General features: G+C 44.2%; 1 protein-coding gene across 1 annotated transcript in view; it reads left to right on the top strand.

Moving 5' to 3' along the window:
- The window catches only part of LOC138579698 (olfactory receptor 1G1-like), a 52,351-nt gene extending 45,503 nt beyond the window's left edge, over positions 1-6,848 (top strand). The window contains exon 5 of the mRNA XM_069649936.1: positions 5,883-6,848. Within this exon, the coding sequence (XP_069506037.1) occupies positions 5,883-6,848 (966 nt within the window). The remainder of the gene's footprint in view (positions 1-5,882) is intronic.
- Positions 6,849-21,872: the final 15,024 nt, after the last annotated feature.

Raw genomic sequence — 21,872 nt, 5'->3', positions numbered from 1 at the left:
GCCAGTGGGCAATTCAACCCTATTTGTTGGTGCCAGGACCACAACTCTGGTCTGCTGACTTTAACCATGGTCTGAAGCCCAGCTAAATCCTGTGCACATGTGGGCTTGCTTGTGGACAACTAGTAGACAGCTGACCCATTTAGTGGCTCAAGGAACCCACAGGCAAAAGGGACATTGTTTCTAATTTTTGTGGGCATAATGAACCCCCCCAGGCTCCCCCTCACCTTCTTTAGGGTGGGGTTTACTCCATCAGTGCTGAAATCCGGCCCTTGTTAGGGTCCAGACAGAATCGCTTAATGGATGCCGGCCACAATGGTGGTCTTCTAATAATGTTGTGCCACTTGAAACCAATCAAAACAGCTCTCTTTCATTATCCAATCTGATTGCCCTTTGCTACGTTCATGGACAAAGCATTGGTTCCACCAGGAAATGAGTCTGGGTCAGTGTAGATTTATAAACAATGACATTCCTTAAAATAAGTGATGTGGGGTCCTCAAATTGTTTGGAGGGTACTCAAATACCACTAATTGGTTTTTGGCCACTTTGGGCCAGATTTAAAAGAAATGCTAGACATATTTCAATCGCATCCTAGTCCACAGATGACCAAGAGACACCAGGTAGAAAAGGACATCTTCTTTAATGGTCAAAGCCTAGTATAGGCAAGCCCAGAGGCTACAGGACACTGGTACAAGGGGGGGACCATCCATCAGCCACCCTCTCTCAAACCCACCCTCTCTCTCAGCCAGCCTCTCTCTCAGCCAGCCTCTCTCTCAGCCACCCTCTCTCTCAGCCAGCCTCTCTCTCAGCCAGCCTCTCTCTCAGCCAGCCTCTCTCAGCCAGCCTCTCTCAGCCACCCTCTCTCTCAGCCAGCCTCTCTCTCAGCCAGCCTCTCTCTCAGCCACCCTCTCTCTCAGCCAGCCTCTCTCTCAGCCAGCCTCTCTCAGCCAGCCTCTCTCTCAGCCAGCCTCTGGCAAGACATTCTACTCTCAGAACACTCATGACATCACAACCATAGAGAGCAAACAAGATAGGAAGAACGTACATCACAGCACACCCTTTCATGACCAGAAGGTTTGGTTCAAATATGTTCTGCTGTTTGGGCTGCAGCTGAGAGTCAGCTTTTGCCTATGGTAACTGAATGGGAAAGCAGATGTTGGGTAACCACCATATATTGTAATTTCACCCCACGTGACAAAGACTAAGGACATTTCACCACAAATAGTGTTTTAAGATTTTTCGAACTGAACAACATTTTAATGCCTCTAAATAGGTCTCTCGAACCAAAACCTAACTACAGAGTCTCTATCACTGACTGTAGTATTTAACAAATATCCCCTCAGGTGGTGGGCATTACTGGCAGATAATGGCCCAGGCTCAAGATACTGAGGGGCGCAGCATCATTACCTATCGGTAATGACTACTATTGAGGGCAGTATTTCTTGTATTACCCCAGCATGATTTCAGGGATGTTCAAACCTATTTTTTTTACTTAAGATTTTCGCAGTGGCCATTTATAAATTTACAAATCTACAATACGAAATGGCCACCACGAACGAAGGGACAGGAATAGTAGTCCTAGTCCCTTCTCCCTTTCCATGAAGGCCATTGCTGTGGCAGGGAAGGTGCTGTTCAGTACTAGAGCAGGACAGCAGATCTGGGGATTCTGCTAAAAGGTCTTTCTTAAAGGGATGTTTTGGCTACTATCCAAAAATAAAATGTCAGAAAATCACCACTTATGGTTTCTAAAGGAACCATTACTGCTTTAATGCCAAATCAAACAACCACAGCTCAGCCACTGCCAAGACAAGCACTGCTCACTACAACATTACCTCTCTCTCTGCAGTTATTTCCCTGGGAAATTGAATGTTCAATTTAATATGTACCGTTGTTTGCATGCATTTTTGTCTGTTTTCCATCACCCTAAATTGATCCCAGCCAGTTTGGGATAGCCCTCTTTTTCTTCAGCACTGTCTTTCTTCACTCCAGTCTTGTTAGTAGAGGTTTGTGGGCACATGATGTGTTTTGGCATAAGTGGCATCACAGCAGGGCATTCCACGTATCCAAGTAATTTCCTTGCCCTCAATGACATCAGAAGTGCAGTCTCACTATGGCCATTCATCTACTCTTTTATTTAGTTTGTGGGATCCACAAATCCTTCTCAGAGGATTCATTACAAATGGAAATTTAGTTTGGGTTGAAAATATGCATTGAATTATGTTCAAGAAGGCTGTTCAATGCTCCTTCTTCCAATTTTCTTCAGTGAACAACCATGGTTCCCAACACAGAGTCAATATACTAAGATATGTGTGAGTCACTGTAGAGTGCACAAAAAGGTCTTTATCGAGAACGAACACGGCCAAATAACCTGTTCTATAGGAAGGTGGCCACTCGGCATGCTCTACAACCATGGTTTAGCTCACAGAGGAGAAATATCCATTTGCATATCAGTCTTTGTCCCACCCACAAGGGCAGTCCAGCACTGAAATGCTATGGCAATTCCCTACTGAACAAGAGTACCAACAGCAACCCCAGACAAGTGTTTCAGCCTTGTTGAGCTTCACCAGTGAAGTGGAGCTGTGCCTCTCTGAGCATAGTGAGGAAGGAGTCCACGTCTGAATTCCCCCAGGTAACTTAGAGTGAAACTCAAAGGTCCTATAAATGCACAAAAAGGTCTGGGAGCCCCTCTACTGAGAACAAATATGGTCAAATAACCTGTTATATGGGAAGGTGCTCACTTAGGAGGGTCTACATCCACATGTTAGCTCACTGTACCTTTCACAGAGGAGAATTATACAATGATCTCTGCCTGAATGCCAGTAAGACAGAGATACTCCTCATTGGGACCCCTGCTCCCATTTTCCAACTTTCACTCTGGCTAACCACCCTTGGTCGTGAACCCTCACTCACTAGTGAGGCAAAACATCTGGGGGTTATCTTTGACTCTGCTCGCTCATTCTCTTCTCACATCTCGGACATGTCCAGAAAGTCCCACTACCAGCTGCACCCCCTCAGAGGTATTCTACCTTTTCTCACCTTCCCCCAGAGGCTCACTGTCTCCAGAGCCCTGGTCCTCTCCAGACTGGACTACTGTAACAGTTTCTTTCTCAATGTCCCTACCTCTACTCTCCGACCTCTTCAACTTATCCAGAACAGAACCATGAGACATATCCTTGGCCTCAACCCAAGGACCACATCTCTCCAGCACTGAAATCCCTCCACTGGCTCCCTGTGGCTGCAAGGATCAAGTTCAAATCCCTCTGCATAGTCCACAAGGCTTTCTGGGGCCAGGCACCCTACTATCTACAATGCCCTCTTCCTAAATACTCTCCCTCTAGAGCCCTCCACTCGGCCTCTTCCAACTCTCTGCGGGTTAGCTGTTTCTGCAAACAGAGATTTAGGGGTAGATCCTTATCCCCTGAAGGTGCCTCCCTCTGGAACAGCCTACTTGCCTCTCTCCACCTTGAGCCGGACCTTCTTAAGTTCCAGAAACTTCTCAAGACATTCCTCTTCTCTTCCTCTTTTTTTCTCCCTCCTCCCTTGTATAACCTCCTTCTCTTTTCTACTGCTTCTCTCCCTCGTTAATTTCCCCAATCTGCCCAGTCGCCTGGTGCACCTCGAGAGCCTCACAGGTCCCAGGCTCCCCCCTTCAGTCCTGCACTTGCCCCCGGGCCTCCACACTCTGCCTTGCACCATTGCACTCAGAATTCCTTCCATGAGAGTCACACCCACTCCGCACTTAACCCTGGCCCCTAAGGTGGTCGCACTTGTCCCCCCTCACACTTCTGTCTGCGCACTTACACAACCTTGAATGTACTAGGCTTAGCATGTTTGTCTGTCCTGTCCTCCTCTTCCCCCCACGCTGTTTACGTCTGCATGCATAGGCTCATTGATGACCAACCTTTTTTTGTCTTGTAAATATCTCTCCCGCCCTCCCTTTCTCTTCCGCCACTCTTTGTCAAACACTTATACTAGTAGAAAGGGCCCAGCCTAGCATGCTCGTTATTGCTGTTTGATCATTCAGAATCTTCAAGGCCTAAGCATGACGATGATATCCCAGTGTTCCCTTCCTGCCTTGAAGTGCTTTAAAACACTTCACTTGTGTATAAGCGCTTTACAAATAAACAATTACATTACATTGCATCACATTTGCATATCAGTCTTTGTACCACCCACATGGGCAGTCCAGCACTGAAATGCCAGGTAACTCTCCTCTGCGCAAGAGTACAAACAGAAACCCCAGACACATGTTTTGGCCTAGTCAGGCCTCAACAGTGAGGTGAAGAATTTCCTCTCTAAGCACAGTGAGCAAGGGGTCCACGTCTGGATTACCCTGGATAACTTAGGGTGAAACCCAAAGTTCCTAAAAATGCACAAAAAGGTCTGGGAGCCCCTCTACTGAGAACGAACACGGCCAAATATCCTTTTCTATCGTAAGGTGCCCAATCGGGAGGGGGTACAACCACGTTTTAGCTCACTGTACTGAACCCGTAGGCCCTTTAAGCGACATAGCGCTATCTGGGATGGATGGGGATGCAGAATGTACTCTCGCACTAATAATAAGACCGACTCAGGAAGTTGGCAAAATGTAACTGTTTTATTTGCAATGATCTAAAACAGGGACTACAGCGTACATCAACGGACGTTCGCTCAAGTTTCTTCAACTCACTCAATGCATTTCATTAAAAAAAACACAGCTTTATACTAAAAGTTTGTCATAGGTGACGTCATACTACGTGGCAAAGTAAGAAAACCTAACCTGGAATTTTGGTTGGTCTACAGGGAACATCTAGGTATACTCTTTATAAGGAATAGGATTGTGATTGGGTCTCTCTAATCAGTTGGACACCTATGCTCACCCCTAGTGCAAGTCATCTTCGCTGTCAGAAAAAACACAACATTTCATTGGCTTTCAAACTATAGGGCTCTTTGCTACATGGCCCTCTATAATTGATTGGCACGCTTGTGTCGTCCTGGAATATTCAATTCGGTAGCAGTACGCAAGCTGGTACACCAGAAGCTTGGAGGGTTGACTTGGTCATACCTCCCTACCCAATTAGCCCATCATCCATGATCACTCCTACTGTCTGCCATTCAAACAGTCTTTGAACACGGCCTTGCAAAGTTTCACCACTCCGGAGAATAGAAGGGAGTGTGAGCACAGCCTTATCTTCAAGTCTGGGAGTAGCCGCCCATCCAGACCATGTGACAGGAGGCCGTGTTTGAGCTCTTTCTTTCATATTTAATACTGTTAAATGAGCAAAATCTGGCACCCTCAGTGTTTTACCATTGCCCCTTAACAGGAGCTCATATCGCTTCTCACGTTCATTGTCTCTTCTCGAATAGATAACCAGTTTCTGGATTCTGCTGGGTAGCCAAAGTTCCTAAAAATGCACAAAAAGGTCTTGAGGGTGCAAACATGTTATAAAAAGGGCAGGGTAAATTAATATGAGCTGAATTGTCCCCTTTGGAGAAAAGCCCAATGCTAATAGTGTGAATTACTTGAATTGCCGATTGTGACCAATCAGGAATATTTCATGTATAATTTGGATACTAAATATTGTGCAAATTTGTGATGTTTTAATAATATGCTGCAATGACTGTGCTGCCCTTTAAACTTTGAATCGAGAAGCAGATACACACTCTAAATATTTTAAGAATTCTCACAGGAGTTACACAGATATGTATTTAATAATAATAGTTTGAAAGAAGAGGGATATGCAAACGATGTGTTGTATGTTTTACTCACCAGTAACAAAATCAGATTATATGCATTGACAGTTTGCTATTTTCTTTTACTTTAAGGATATAAGTATCAAATTTAAGAATCTCTGAGAACTCTTGAACACAGTATTCTTATTAATTGCTTGTGTATTACATTTCAGGTTGTCCTCAAATCATTGCAACGCTGCATCTCTCCACTCATGGCAGGCATAAATTGGACCATAGCGGAATCATTCCTGATTGTGGGATTTTCTGATTTTCCACTGCTGAAAATTCCTCTTTTTGTCACTTTTCTGTTGGTTTACCTGATTACCTTGGTTGGAAATATTCTGATTATGACCTTAATTTACACCAGACCTCGTCTGCACACCCCCATGTACTTCTTCCTCAGAAATTTGTCCTTTATCGACATCAGTTGCACCTCAGTGATCTTCCCTCAGATGCTGGCCCACTTTTTTCTGCAAGGTGCACACATTTCTCTTAATGAGTGCCTTTTGCAAGTGTACTTTTTTATTCTCTTGGTGGCCGCAGAATTCCTTCTCCTGACAGCTATGGCTTATGATCGCTATGTGGCCATCTGCAATCCCTTGCGTTACTTGACAATCATGAATAAGGCTGTGTGTGTTCGGCTGGCTACTGGAAGCTGGGTTACTGGGATCATGACCCCAATAATCCACACTCTTCTAATGTCTCGCTTCTCCTATTGTGCGTCCCACACAATCAACCACTTCTTCTGTGATGTCCGACTGCTGTTGAAGCTCTCTTGTTCAAGCACGTACACTATTGAAATAGTGGGTTACATCGTTGGATCTGCTCTTGGGCTGGTGCCGTTTGCGTTAATCATAGCATCTTATGTCAAGATCCTCTCTGCGATCCTGAGAATCCCGTCTACACAGGGGAGGCAGAAGGCTTTCTCCACCTGCGCCTCCCACCTTGCTGTGGTTATATTATTCTACATGTCATTATGTTCTACATATATGCAACCAAAAACAACACATTCAGTGAAAGGCAGCAAGATATTGGCTTTGTTGTACACATCACTGACCCCGTTGTGCAACCCCATTATATACAGTCTGAAAAATACAGAGATTAAAAATGCTCTGAAGAAGAAAACGAACACAAAATAAAATAAACGGACAATAACACCTTACTAGTGCTGCCATCAGTGTAATAACACCTTACTAGTACTGCCATCACGTGTAGTAACACCTTACTAGTGCTGCCATCACCTGTAATAACACCTTACTAGTGCTGCCATCAAGTGTATTAACACCTTACTAGTGCTGCCATCAGCGTAATAACACCTTACTAGTGCTACCATCACGTGTAATAACACCTTACTAGTGCTGCCATCAGTGTAATACCACCTTAGTAATGCTGTGATCACATGTAATAACACCTTACTAGTGCTGCCATCACGTGTAATAACACCTTACTAGTGTTGTCATCAGGTGTAATAACACCTTACTAGTGCTGCCATCATGTGTAATAACACCTTACTTGTTCTGCCATTACCTGTTATAACACCTTACTAGTGCTGCCATCAGTGTAATACACCTTAGTAATGCTGCCATTACTAAGGTGTATTACACTGTGACCATCACATGTAATAGCACCTTACTAGTGTTTCCATCAGGTGTAATAACACCTTACTAGTGCTGCCATCACCTGTAATAACACCTTACTAGTCCGGCCATCAGTGTAATAACATCTTACTAGTGCTGCCATCAGTGTAATAACACCTTACTACTACTGCCATCAGTGTAATAACACCTTATTAGTGCTGCAATCAGTGTAATAACACCTTACTAGTACTGCCATCAGTGTAATAACACCTTACTAGTGCTGCCATCCTGTTTAATAAAACCTTACTAGTGCTGCCATCAGTGTAATAACACATGACTAGGGCTGCAATCATGTGTAATAACACCTTACTAGTTCTACCATCATTGTAAGAAAACCTTACTAGTGCTGCCATTACTTGTAATAACACCATACTAGTGCTGCCATCACGTGTAATACCACCTTACTAGTGCAGCCATCAGTGTTATAACATCTTACGGGTGCTGCTATCAGTGTAATAACACCTTGCTAGTGCTGCCGTCACGTGGAATAACACCTTACTAGTGCGGCCATCAGTATTATAACACCTTACTAGTGCTGTCATCCTGTGTTATAACACCTTACTAGTGCTGCCATCACATGCAAAAACACCTTACTAGTGCTGTCATCACCTGAAATAACACCTTACTAGTGCTGCCATCAATGTAATAACACCTTAGTAATGCTGCCATCACATGTAATAACACCTTACTAGTGTTGCCATCACTTGTAATAACACCTTACTAGTGTTGCCATCAGGTGTAATAACACATTACTCGTGTTGCCATCACGTGTAATAAAACCTTACTAGTGCTGCCATCACCTGTTATAAGACATTACTAGTGCTACCATCAGTGTAGTAACACCTTACTAGTTCTGCCATCAGTGTAATAATACCTTACTAGTAGTGCCATAATTGTAATAACATCTTACTAGTTCTACTATCAGTGTACTAATACCTTACTAGTGCTGCAATCAGTGTAATAACACCTTACTAGTGCTTCCATCACGTGTAATAGCACCTTACTAGTGCGGCCATCACGTGTAATAATGTAATAACACCTTACTAGTGCTGCCATCAGTGTATAACACCTTACTAGTGCTGCCTTCATGTGTCATAATACCTTACTATTGCTGCCATCACATGTAATACCACCTTACTAGTGCAGCCATCAGTGTAATAACACTTTACTAGTGCTGCCATCATGTGTTAGAACACCTTACTAGTGCTGCCACTAGTGTAATAACACCTTACTAGTGCTGCCATCAGTGTAATATCACCTTACTAGTGCTGCTATCAGTGAAATAACACGTTACTAGTGCTGCCATCACGTGTAATAAGACCTTACTAGTGTTGCCATCATGTGTAATAACACCTTACTAGTGCTGCATTCATGTGTAATACAACCTTACTAGTGTTGCCATTAGGTGTACTACCATCTTACTAGTGCTGCCATCACCTGTAATAACACCTTACTAGTGCTGCCATCAGTGTAATAACAACTTACTAGCGCTGCCATCCTGTGTAATAACACCTTAATAGTGCTGCCATCACATGGAAAAATAGCTTACTAGTGCTGCCATTACGTGTAATAACACCTTACTAGTGCTTCCATCACCTGTAATAACACTTTACTAGTGTTGCCATCACTCACAATAACACCTTACTAGTGCTGCCATCAGTGTAATAACACAGCACTAGTGCTGGCATCCCGTGTAATAACACCTTACTAGTGCTGCCATCTTGTGTAATAACACCTTACTAGTGTTGCCATCAGGTGTAATAACATCTTACTAGTGCTACCATCCTCTGTAATAACACCTTACTAATGCTGCCATCACCTGTTATAACACCTTACTAGTGCAGCTATCTGTGTAATAAACCATTTGGCCTGCAGTGTAATAACACTTTACTAGTGCTTCCATCACGTGTAATAACACCTTACTAGTGCAGCCATCAGTGTAATAACACCTTACTAGTGCTGCTATCAGTGTAATAACACTTTACTAGTGCTTCCATCATGTGTTAGAACACCTTACTAGTGCTGCCACTAGTGTAATAACACCTTACTAGTATTTTTATTGTATTTATTTATTTATATAGCGCTGAAAGCCCGCGGGCATCAGAGCGCTTACTAGTGCTGCCATCACGTGTAATATCACCTTACCAGTGCTGCTATCAGTGAAATAACACGTTACTAGTGCTGCCATCATGTGTTAGAACACCTTACTAGTGCTGCCACTAGTGTAATACCACATTACTAGTGCTGCCATCGGTGTAATATCACCTTACTAGTGTTGCTATCAGTGAAATAACACCTTACTAGTGCTGCCATCACGTGTAATAAGACTTTAATAGTGTTGCCATCATGTGTAATAACACCTTACTAGTGCTGCCATTATGTGTAATACAATCTTACTAGTGTTGCCATTAGGTGTACTACCACCTTACTAGTGCTGCCATCACCTGGAATAACACCTTACTAGTGCTGCCATCAGTGTAATAACAAATTACTAGCGCTGCCATCCCATGTAATAACACCTTACTAGTGCTGCCATCATATATAACAATGCCTTACTAGTGCTGCATCATGTGTAATACCACCGTACTAGTGCTGACATCACCTGTAATACCACCTTACTAGTGTTGCCATCGGGTGTACTACCACCTTACTAGTTCTGCCATCACCTGTAATAACACCTTACTAGTGCTGCCATCAGTGTAATAACAACTTACTACCGCTGCCATCCCATGTAATAACACCTTAATAGTGCTGCCATCACGTGCAAAAATACCTTACTAGTGCTGCCATCACCTGTAATAACACCTTACAAGGGCTTCCATCACCTGAAATAACACCTTACTAGTGCTGCCATCACTCATAATAAAACCTAACTAGTGCTGCCATCAGTCTAATAACACTGTACCAGTACTGCCATCATGTGTAATAACACCTTACTAGTGTTGCCATCAGGTGTAATACTACCTGACTAGTGCTGCCATCACCCTTACTAGTGCTGCCATCAGTGAAATAACACATTATTAGTGCGGCCATCAGAGTAATAACACCTTACTAGTGCTGCCATCACGTGCAAAAATACCTTACTAGTGCTGCCATCACCTGTAATAACACCTTACAAGGGCTTCCATCACCTGAAATAACACCTTACTAGTGCTGCCATCACTCATAATAACACCTAACTAGTGCTGCCATCAGTCTAATAACACTGTACCAGTACTGCCATCATGTGTAATAACACCTTACTAGTGTTGCCATCAGGTGTAATACTACCTTACTAGTGCTGCCATCACCCTTACTAGTGCTGCCAGCAGTGAAATAACACATTATTAGTGCGGCCATCAGAGTAATAACACCTTACTAGTGCTGCCATCACGTGTAATAACACCTTACTAGTGCTGCTATCAGTGTAATAACACCTTACTAGTGTGGCCTGCAGTGTAATAACACCTTACTAGTGCTGCCATCACGTGTAATAACACCTTATTAGTGCAGCCATCACCTGTTAGAACACCTTACTAGTGCTGCCATCAGTGTAACAAAACCTTACAAGGGCTGACCTCACGTGTAATAACACCTTACTAGTTCTGCCATCAGTGTAATAACACCTTACTAATGCTGCCATCACGTGTAACAACACCTTACTAGTACATCCATCACCTGTTAGAACACCTTACTAGTGCTGCCTACAGTGTTAGAACACCTTACTAGTGCTGCCATCACATGTAATAACACCTTACTAGTGCTGCCATCAGTGTAATAACACCTTACTAGTGCTGCGATCAACTGTAATAACACCTTACTAGTGCTGCCATCAGTGTAAGAAAACCTTACTAGTGCTGCCAACACGTGTAATAACACCATACTACTGCTGCCATCAGTGTAAGAACACCTTACCAGTGCTGCCATCACGTGTAATAACACCTTACTAGTGTTGCCATCATTGTAATAACACCTTACTAGTGCTGCAACCAACTGTAATAACACCTCACTAGTGCTGCCATCAGTGTCAGCAAACCTTACTAGTGCTGCCATCACGTGTAATACCACCTTATTAGTGCAGCCATCAGTGTAATAACATCTTACTAGTGCTGCCATCATTGTAATAACACTTTACTAGTGCTGCCATCACGTGTTAGAACACCTTACTAGTGCTGCCATCAGAGTAATAACACCTTACTAGTGCTGCCATCACGTGTAATAACACCTTATTAGTGCAGCCATCACCTGTTAGAACACCTTACTAGTGCTGCCATCAGTGTAACAAAACCTTACTAGGGCTGACCTCACGTGTAATAACACCTTACTAGTTCTGCCATCAGTGTAATAACACCTTACTAGTGCAGCCATCACCTGTTAGAACACCTTACTAGTGCTGCCATCTGTGTAATAACACCTTACTAGTGTGGCCTGCAGTGTAATAACACCTTATTAGTGCAGCCATCAGAGTAATAACACCTTACTAGTGTTGCCATCAGGTGTAATAACACCTTACTAGTGCTGCCATCACCTGTAATAACAACTTACTAGTGCTGCCATCACCTGTTATAACACCTTACTAGTGCTACCATCAGTGTAATATCACCTTACTAGTGCTACCGTCACGTGTAATAACACCTTACAAGTGCTGCCAGCACCTGTAATAACAACTTACTGGTGCTGCCATCACCTGTAATAACACATTACTCGTGTTGCCATCACGTGTAATAAAACCTTACTAGTGCTGCCATCACCTGTTATAAGACATTACTAGTGCTACCATCAGTATAGTAACACCTTACTAGTGCTGCCATCAGTGTAATAATACCTTACTAGTAGTGCCATAATTGTAATAACATCTTACTAGTTCTACTATCAGTGTACTAATACCTTACTAGTGCTGCAATCAGTGTAATAACACCTTACTAGTGCTTCCATCACGTGTAATAGCACCTTACTAGTGCGGCCATCACGTGTAATAATGTAATAACACCTTACTAGTGCTGCCATCAGTGTAAGAACACCTTACTAGTGTTGCCTTCATGTGTCATAACACCTTACTATTGCTGCCATCACATGTAATACCACCTTACTAGTGCAGCCATCAGTGTAATAACACTTTACTAGTGCTGCCATCATGTGTTAGAACACCTTACTAGTGCTGCCACTAGTGTAATAACACCTTACTAGTGCTGCCATCAGTGTAATATCACCTTACTAGTGCTGCTATCAGTGAAATAACACGTTACTAGTGCTGCCATCACGTGTAATAAGACCTTACTAGTGTTGCCATCATGTGTAATAACACCTTACTAGTGCTGCATTCATGTGTAATACAACCTTACTAGTGTTGCCATTAGGTGTACTACCACCTTACTAGTGCTGCCATCACCTGTAATAACACCTTACTAGTGCTGCCATCAGTGTAATAACAACTTACTAGCGCTGCCATCCTGTGTAATAACACCTTAATAGTGCTGCCATCACATGGAAAAATAGCTTACTAGTGCTGCCATTACGTGTAATAACACCTTACTAGTGCTTCCATCACCTGTAATAACACCTTACTAGTGTTGCCATCACTCACAATAACACCTTACTAGTGCTGCCATCAGTGTAATAACACAGCACTAGTGCTGGCATCCCGTGTAATAACACCTTACTAGTGCTGCCATCTTGTGTAATAACACCTTACTAGTTTTGCCATCAGGTGTAATAACACCGTACTAGTGCTACCATCCTCTGTAATAACACCTTACTAATGCTGCCATCACCTGTTATAACACCTTACTAGTGCAGCTATCTGTGTAATAAACCATTTGGCCTGCAGTGTAATAACACCTTACTAGTGCTGCCATCACGTGTAATAACACCTTACTAGTGCAGCCATCAGTGTAATAACACCTTACTAGTGCTGCTATCAGTGTAATAACACTTTACTAGTGCTTCCATCATGTGTTAGAACACCTTACTAGTGCTGCCACTAGTGTAATAACACCTTACTAGTATTTTTATTGTATTTATTTATTTATATAGCGCTGAAAGCCCGCGGGCATCAGAGCGCTTACTAGTGCTGCCATCACGTGTAATATCACCTTACCAGTGCTGCTATCAGTGAAATAACACGTTACTAGTGCTGCCATCATGTGTTAGAACACCTTACTAGTGCTGCCACTAGTGTAATACCACATTACTAGTGCTGCCATCAGTGTAATATCACCTTACTAGTGCTGCTATCAGTGAAATAACACCTTACTAGTGCTGCCATCACGTGTAATAAGACTTTAATAGTGTTGCCATCATGTGTAATAACACCTTACTAGTGCTGCCATTATGTGTAATACAATCTTACTAGTGTTGCCATTAGGTGTACTACCACCTTACTAGTGCTGCCATCACCTGGAATAACACCTTACTAATGCTGCCATCAGTGTAATAACAAATTACTAGCGCTGCCATCCCATGTAATAACACCTTACTAGTGCTGCCATCATGTATAACAATGCCTTACTAGTGCTGCATCATGTGTAATAACACCGTACTAGTGCTGACATCACCTGTAATACCACCTTACTAGTGTTGCCATCGGGTGTACTACCACCTTACTAGTTCTGCCATCACCTGTAATAACACCTTACTAGTGCTGCCATCAGTGTAATAACAACTTACTACCGCTGCCATCCCATGTAATAACACCTTAATAGTGCTGCCATCACGTGCAAAAATACCTTACTAGTGCTGCCATCACCTGTAATAACACCTTACAAGGGCTTCCATCACCTGAAATAACACCTTACTAGTGCTGCCATCACTCATAATAACACCTAACTAGTGCTGCCATCAGTCTAATAACACTGTACCAGTACTGCCATCATGTGTAATAACACCTTACTAGTGTTGCCATCAGGTGTAATACTACCTTACTAGTGCTGCCATCACCCTTACTAGTGCTGCCATCAGTGAAATAACACATTATTAGTGCGGCCATCAGAGTAATAACACCTTACAAGGGCTTCCATCACCTGAAATAACACCTTACTAGTGCTGCCATCACTCATAATAACACCTAACTAGTGCTGCCATCAGTCTAATAACACTGCACCAGTACTGCCATCATGTGTAATAACACCTTACTAGTGTTGCCATCAGGTGTAATACTACCTTACTAGTGCTGCCATCACCTGGAATAACACCTTACTAGTGCTGCCATCAGTGTAATAACAAATTACTAGCGCTGCCATCCCATGTAATAACACCTTACTAGTGCTGCCATCATGTATAACAATGCCTTACTAGTGCTGCATCATGTGTAATAACACCGTACTAGTGCTGACATCACCTGTAATACCACCTTACTAGTGTTGCCATCGGGTGTACTACCACCTTACTAGTTCTGCCATCACCTGTAATAACACCTTACTAGTGCTGCCATCAGTGTAATAACAACTTACTACCGCTGCCATCCCATGTAATAACACCTTAATAGTGCTGCCATCACGTGCAAAAATACCTTACTAGTGCTGCCATCACCTGTAATAACACCTTACAAGGGCTTCCATCACCTGAAATAACACCTTACTAGTGCTGCCATCACTCATAATAACACCTAACTAGTGCTGCCATCAGTCTAATAACACTGTACCAGTACTGCCATCATGTGTAATAACACCTTACTAGTGTTGCCATCAGGTGTAATACTACCTTACTAGTGCTGCCATCACCCTTACTAGTGCTGCCATCAGTGAAATAACACATTACTAGTGCTGCCATCACCTGTAATAACACCTTACAAGGGCTTCCATCACCTGAAATAACACCTTACTAGTGCTGCCATCACTCATAATAACACCTAACTAGTGCTGCCATCAGTCTAATAACACTGCACCAGTACTGCCATCATGTGTAATAACACCTTACTAGTGTTGCCATCAGGTGTAATACTACCTTACTAGTGCTGCCATCACCCTTACTAGTGCTGCCATCAGTGAAATAACACATTATTAGTGCGGCAATCAGAGTAATAACACCTTACTAGTGCTGCTACCACGTGTAATAACACCTTACTAGTGCTGCTATCATTGTAATAACACCTTACTAGTGTGGCCTGCAGTGTAATAACACCTTACTAGTGCTGCCATCACCTGTAATAACACCTTATTAGTGCAGCCATCACCTGTTAGAACACCTTACCAGTGCTGCCATCAGTGTAACAAAACCTTACTAGGGCTGACCTCACGTGAAATAACAGCTTACTAGTTCTGCCATCAGTGTAATAACACCTTACTAATGCTGCCATCACGTGTAACAACACCTTACTAGTACATCCATCACCTGTTAGAAAACCTTACTAGTGCTGCCTACAGTGTTAGAACACCTTACTAGTGCTGCCATCACATGTAATAACACCTTACTAGTGCTGCCATCAGTGTAATAACACCTTACTAGTGCTGCGATCAACTGTAATAACACCTTACTAGTGCTGCCATCAGTGTAAGAAAACCTTACTAGTGCTGCCAACACGTGTAATAACACCATACTACTGCTGCCATCAGTGTAAGAACACCTTACCAGTGCTGCCATCACAATTAATAACACCTTACTAGTGTTGCCATCATTGTAATAACACCTTACTAGTGCTGCAACCAACTGTAATAACACCTTACTAGTGCTGCCATCAGTGTCAGCAAACCTTACTAGTGCTGCCATCACGTGTAATACCACCTTATTAGTGCAGCCATCAGTGTAATAACATCTTACTAGTGCTGCCATCATTGTAATAACACTTTACTAGTGCTGCCATCACGTGTTAGAACACCTTACTAGTGCTGCCATCAGTGTAATAACACCTTACTAGTGTGGCCTGCAGTGTAATAACACCTTATTAGTGCAGCCATCAGAGTAATAACACCTTACTAGTGCTGCCATCACGTGTAATAACACCTTACTAGTTCAGCCATCACCTGTTAGAACACCTTACTAGTGCTGCCATCTGTGTAATAACACCTTACTAGGGCTGACATCACGTGTAATAACACCTTACTAGTTCTGCCATCAGTGTCATAACACCTTACTAATGCTGCCATCACGTGTAACAACACCTTACTAGTGCGGCCATCACCTGTTAGAACACCTTACTAGTGCTGCCATCAGTGTAAGAACACCTTACTAGTGCTGCCATCACGTGTAATAACACCTTACTAGTGCTGCCATCAACTGTAATAACACCTTACTAGTGCTGCCGTCAGTGTAAGAAAACCTTACTAGTGCTGCCATCACGTGTAATAACACCTTACTACTGCTGCCATCAGTGTAAGAACAACTTACTAGTGTTGCCATCATTGTAATAACACCTTACTAGTGCTGCCATCAACTGTAATAACACCTTACTAGTGCTGCCATCAGTGTTACTAGTGCTGAATCTGTTGGTAGTCTTCATGACCATCAGTCTGGCTTCAGAGCTGCCAGAAGCACGGAAACTGCTCTCCTGAACATCCGTGAGGACCTGCTCTCGAACCTTGACTCCAACACTCCGTGTGTTCTCATTTTGCTCGATCTCTCTTCTGCCTTTGATACTGTCAACCATGCCATCCTGCTCAACCGTCTTCGTGATAACCTGGGTATCACTGGTCAGGCTCTGCGTGGCTGACCTCTTTCCGCTCCAATCGACCCTCCCAGGTCCAACTGGGATCCTTCCTCTCTGACATCTTTTTCTCCACCTGTGGCGTTCCCCAGGGATCTAATCTCTCTCCCTGGCTGTTCAACCCGTATCTGGCACTCCTTGCCCACCGCATCGCCGCTCTCTGCCCCAACTTTCAGTGCTATGCGGATGATACCCAGCTCATTTTTAGGCTACCCTCGGCCTCCTCTTCTCCTTCCCTCATCTCTAACTGTCTTTCTGCTATCCAGGAATGGTGTGCCACCAATGACCTCTGCCTTAATGCCAGTAAGACTGAGATTCTACTCATTGGCACACCCACTCCCTCCTTCCACGCAGCTCTCTGGCCGGCCTCTCTTGGCCCTCTTCCTGCTCCTACCTGCAAGGCAAAAAACCTTGGGGTCATCTTAGACTCTACACTCTCCTTCTCTCCTCACATATCTGACGTCTCTAAGAAGTCACCCTACCAGCTGCACCTCCTCAGAGGTATCCTTCCTTTCCTCTCCTTCCCCCAGAGGTTCACTGTCTCCAGAGCCCTGGTTCTCTCGAAGCTGGACTACTGTAACAGCTTCTATTTAAATCTGCCTGCCTCTACTCTACGTCCTCTGCAACTCATCCAGAACAGGTCTGCAAGACTTGTCCTTGGCCTCAAGCCCCGGGACCGTATCTCTCCAGTACTGAAATTGCTACACTGGCTCCCAGTGTCTGCGAGGATTAAGTTCAAAACCCTCTGCATTGTCCACAAGGCCTTCTGGGGCCTGGGGCCAAAATACCTTCAACTTTCTCTTCCTAAATATCTTCCTTCTTGAGCTCTTCGCTCATCCGCCTCCAACTCCCTCAGGGTCAGCCACTTCTCCAAGCAATGAGTTGGGGGTATATCTCTCTCTGCGGAAGGGGCCTCCCTCTGGAACAGCCTTCCTGCCTCCCTGAAACTTGAGGAGAACCATCTCCGGTTCCGGAAGCACCTCAAAACCTTCCTCTTTGTTTCTGCTTTCTCTCCCCCTCTCCCCTGCTAAATTACTGAAACTGCACTGAATCTGCAACTGGGCCACTCACCGATCTCGGTCCTTGGCCCAGCCACTCTCCCCTTGCACTGCCTCCCTGGCAACCCCTGCACTGCGGGACTCTCTCTGTATCCCTACAGCCCCCCTTCCCAGCACTTGTCTGCACTTACCTTGCACTTGCCACCAGCTGGCCCTTATTATTTATCTTATATTCTACTAACCCTGTACTGCACTTTCCCCTATCCTTTTCCCCTTGCACTTTTCCCTTCCCCTCTACCCATGCACTTGCGCGATCTGAATGACACCTGGCCTAGTAGGATCGTTGTCTGTCTCCCCTTTGTTCCCCCCTCCCTGCCTCGTCGCGCCTTGAAACACTTGTGTATAGGCGCGTTACAAATGCCATATCATATCAGTGTCAGAAAACCTTACTAGTGCTGCCATCACGTGTAATACCACCTTACTACTGCTGCCATCACGTGTAATACCACCTTACTAATGCAGCCATCAGTGTAATAACATCTTACTAGTGCTGCTATCAGTGTAATAACACTTTACAAGTGCTGCCATCACGTGTTAGAACACCTTACTAGTGCTGCCATCACGTGTAATAACACCATACTAGTGCTGCATCAGCGTAATAAAACCTTATTAGTGCTGCCATCAATATAATAACACCTTACTAGTGGTGCCATTCTGTGTAATAACCTCTTACTCGTGCTGCCATCACTTCAGTCATTAGAAACAATATATTAACCAGGTGAAGTCAAAGATGCTTTAGAGGGAGAGCGTTTCTCTGCAGGTTTAATAAAAAGTTTTTTGGCTGACATTTTTCTGCCTCGTTTTATGTACTATAATGGGAATGTTTAATAAGGACTGCTTGATGCACAGAGCTTCCAAAACGTGTTCCTCTGTTTCAGCAATAACTTTTAGCAACTCCTGCTGTGGGCTCGCCGCTTCAGAGTTCCAAGAGTGGAGAACTTTTGTAGAAACTGGTCGATCAGTGATTAGCAGGTTATTAGTACTGGCTTGCAGGGACATCATTTGGGGGTCGCCAAAGTCCCACAAAAACTTGCAACTGCGACCCCTGAGGCCTCCCTTGCTACCCATGTCGTCTCCCTTGTAACCCAAAAAAGAAAATAATGTGTTCCTTTTTTTTTTAATTGAAGCGCCTGTGCTGTGGCCAGTATCAGGTGGATCTTTGTTTCGGGAGTGACTGGTTTCTTTTTTAAGCCTCTTACATAAAACAAGGGGGTTTCAGAAGGGTAACACTGAGCAGTGACCCTAAATATGAAAGAATAGGAATAACAAATAATGTCTCTTTCTGGAATTCCATACAATAATTGCTAGATTCATTACAGATTTATTTCAGGCACACTACAGGGGGTGAGTCACTGATGTAGTCTGTTCTTAAACAGCTCACATTCACAATGCAGACAAAAACTTCCAAAAATCATTTAGAGAAGAATAAGCATCCATTTCGGACTATGTATTTTGCTTTTCGCAGGTTGCAATTATAGCATGTTTTTTTCTGCGGTTTTCTCTGTTCCGATCATCACAAGACATTCCATCTCAGTGTCCTCAGTCACTTGACAAAATCCTTGTGCCTACAAGCTTGTGTACAGTGTAGAAATGTTTGACCATAGCACATAAAGTGGCCCTTTAATTCAATGTGCCACAATTAATGCATTGTTTGTAATATGTCTATCTTTTCTGCCATGCTGTTCAGGATGTTTGTTTGCAGCTAGGAGGTAACGAGCGCCCACAGTAGGGGATCCCGTGTGAGTGTGATGTTTTCTCTATGCTACTCTAAACGCTTCCACAGTTATGAACCCTCCCAATGGTATGTATTTAGCCAACCTTTGAAGCCTGTAAAGTAGATCCATGCAGGCTTGACATGTGTTCAACTTTGCATCGAACCTGCAGATGAACTGGCCTGCTGTTAATTCTCAATTATCAGTTTAATGGTATCCACTACAGAGTGGAATTTGCTTTCTGACTTTGAGAACATTCAGACATGTAATTGCTCATTTTACTAAAGCTGGTAAGATAGCTCAGTGGAATGAGCGCTTCTGCTGCCATGTGTGTGTGATCTGCAGGTTTGAATCCCAGGCAAGGCCAACTCAGCCTTTCATCCTTCTGAGGTTGATAAATGAGTGCCAAGATAAATTGGGTGATATTGTATGCATATTTGTTCTTAATAAACTAAAGGGTTTGAGCATAAGTGCTAAATAATAACACATCATTATCATTTGGCCTTAGACACCCGCTCACAGTCACAGTCATTTGGTGATATGGGCTTAAACACACTGATATTAAGATGCACATGGTGATCCATTCAATGCTATGTGATGCCACTTCCATTTTTTTTCAAGGGGTGAAAGGTTGTGTTCCATCACATCCCATGATGTGACTTGGGGTGCAGTCAAAGGACATAACTTCCTGTGATGCATCAGAGGTCAAGGGTCGTGTGGTGTCACTTCCGCTAACCCTGGCATTTTGGTGAAATGACGTTCATGCTTGCTTGCTTTTGAAAAGTAACACAGGCCGGGAGTGTCTGAAAGGTACAGTAATTGAGGCCAGCACGAGCCAGACTCCACTGCCCTTGGTGCTGAAAAAGTGCTAGAGCCAGTAATGATGTCGACCACATGTCTCTAAAATACGTTTATACTCGCGCTGCTCTTCCGCCAATTCCGTGCACAGGAGAAAGGTTACATCAAGTTTAGAGACGAGGGTATTCAAAGTGGAGACGGGCCCAGGAGTTTCACAATTAAACTCTGAGACAATATCACCCTCAATATCACCCTCCTCACTTCCACTTTGGAAGTAAGAAAACTCTGATGTAGAAACGGGCTTCTCCAATCCAGGCTTGCAGAACGATCTGACGGAATCTCATATTGTTGAAACATGCACTAATGGGTCCCAAAGAATTAGGCTGTGCGATGGAACACAGACTGGGGAGCGATCCATTATTATCGATCTGTGGAGAGGAATGGGGAGTGCTTTTGAGAAAGTCATCTTCGGTGGCCACGTGTTTGGTGTGGCCCGCTTCCTGACCACCAGAGCGGGCCACCCGGATGTCAGGATCACCGACGGACACCTTTTGGGCTGCGCTCACGCAGCGGCCTGATCACAGGGATCACCCTGTAAGCGTCGGATCACCGGAGGTAACCAGGTGGGCTATGGGCACCCAGGTCACAGCAGCCCCAGCTCTGGGGGCACCCAGGCTGGGTTTGCCTAGCCAGCCATGGTCACATGGCGAGAACACACAAGGGGGGCGGCGTTGCACAGCAGGGGCGCTGTCCTCGTGCAGGGCCCCGTCCCTGCACCTCCTGCACGCCGTTTGGCACCAGCATGGTGCAGGAAGAACGACACCGGAGTCAGTGTCGGTTTGACTGATGACAGGCTTGTCTATTTTATTAACCTGGTCACATGGCTAAAACCATGTGACCAAGATGCATTTCCTGGGAGCGACTATGCTCCCCAGGAGGGGTGACATGCTACACTCCTCATTTTTCATAACAACAAAACAAATACAAAACCACAGCATAATACACACACTACCACTAGAACTGTAGGGACCCAGCTCGCCCGGGGTGACATTCCAGGCTGGCGAGCAAACAAGTGAAACATTGGAACCTCCCCCGCATGTGCACTCTTTATTAACCTGGGTGAGTGGTTCTTGCCCCACTGACACAACCCCATTGCTCCTTGCTGGCACCCCTCAACCCGACCCACAACCACCATAACGCAGCTTCACACAATATGCTGGCTGGACCAGTTCAGGTCTTCGGAGTACCAGTCCGACTTCCTTTGACACCTCTTGAGGAGAGTTCGGTGTTCAAGCGCCGGTAAAGCCGCACCTGGAGGTAGCAGGGGCCACATCACCTAGAC

The sequence above is a fragment of the Ambystoma mexicanum genome, chromosome 3p (genome assembly GCF_040938575.1).
Source record: "Ambystoma mexicanum isolate Mex_15411 chromosome 3p, UKY_AmexF1_1, whole genome shotgun sequence".
NCBI classification, from domain to species: domain Eukaryota; kingdom Metazoa; phylum Chordata; class Amphibia; order Caudata; family Ambystomatidae; genus Ambystoma; species Ambystoma mexicanum.
This window is presented reverse-complemented; position numbering and strand designations above follow the sequence as displayed.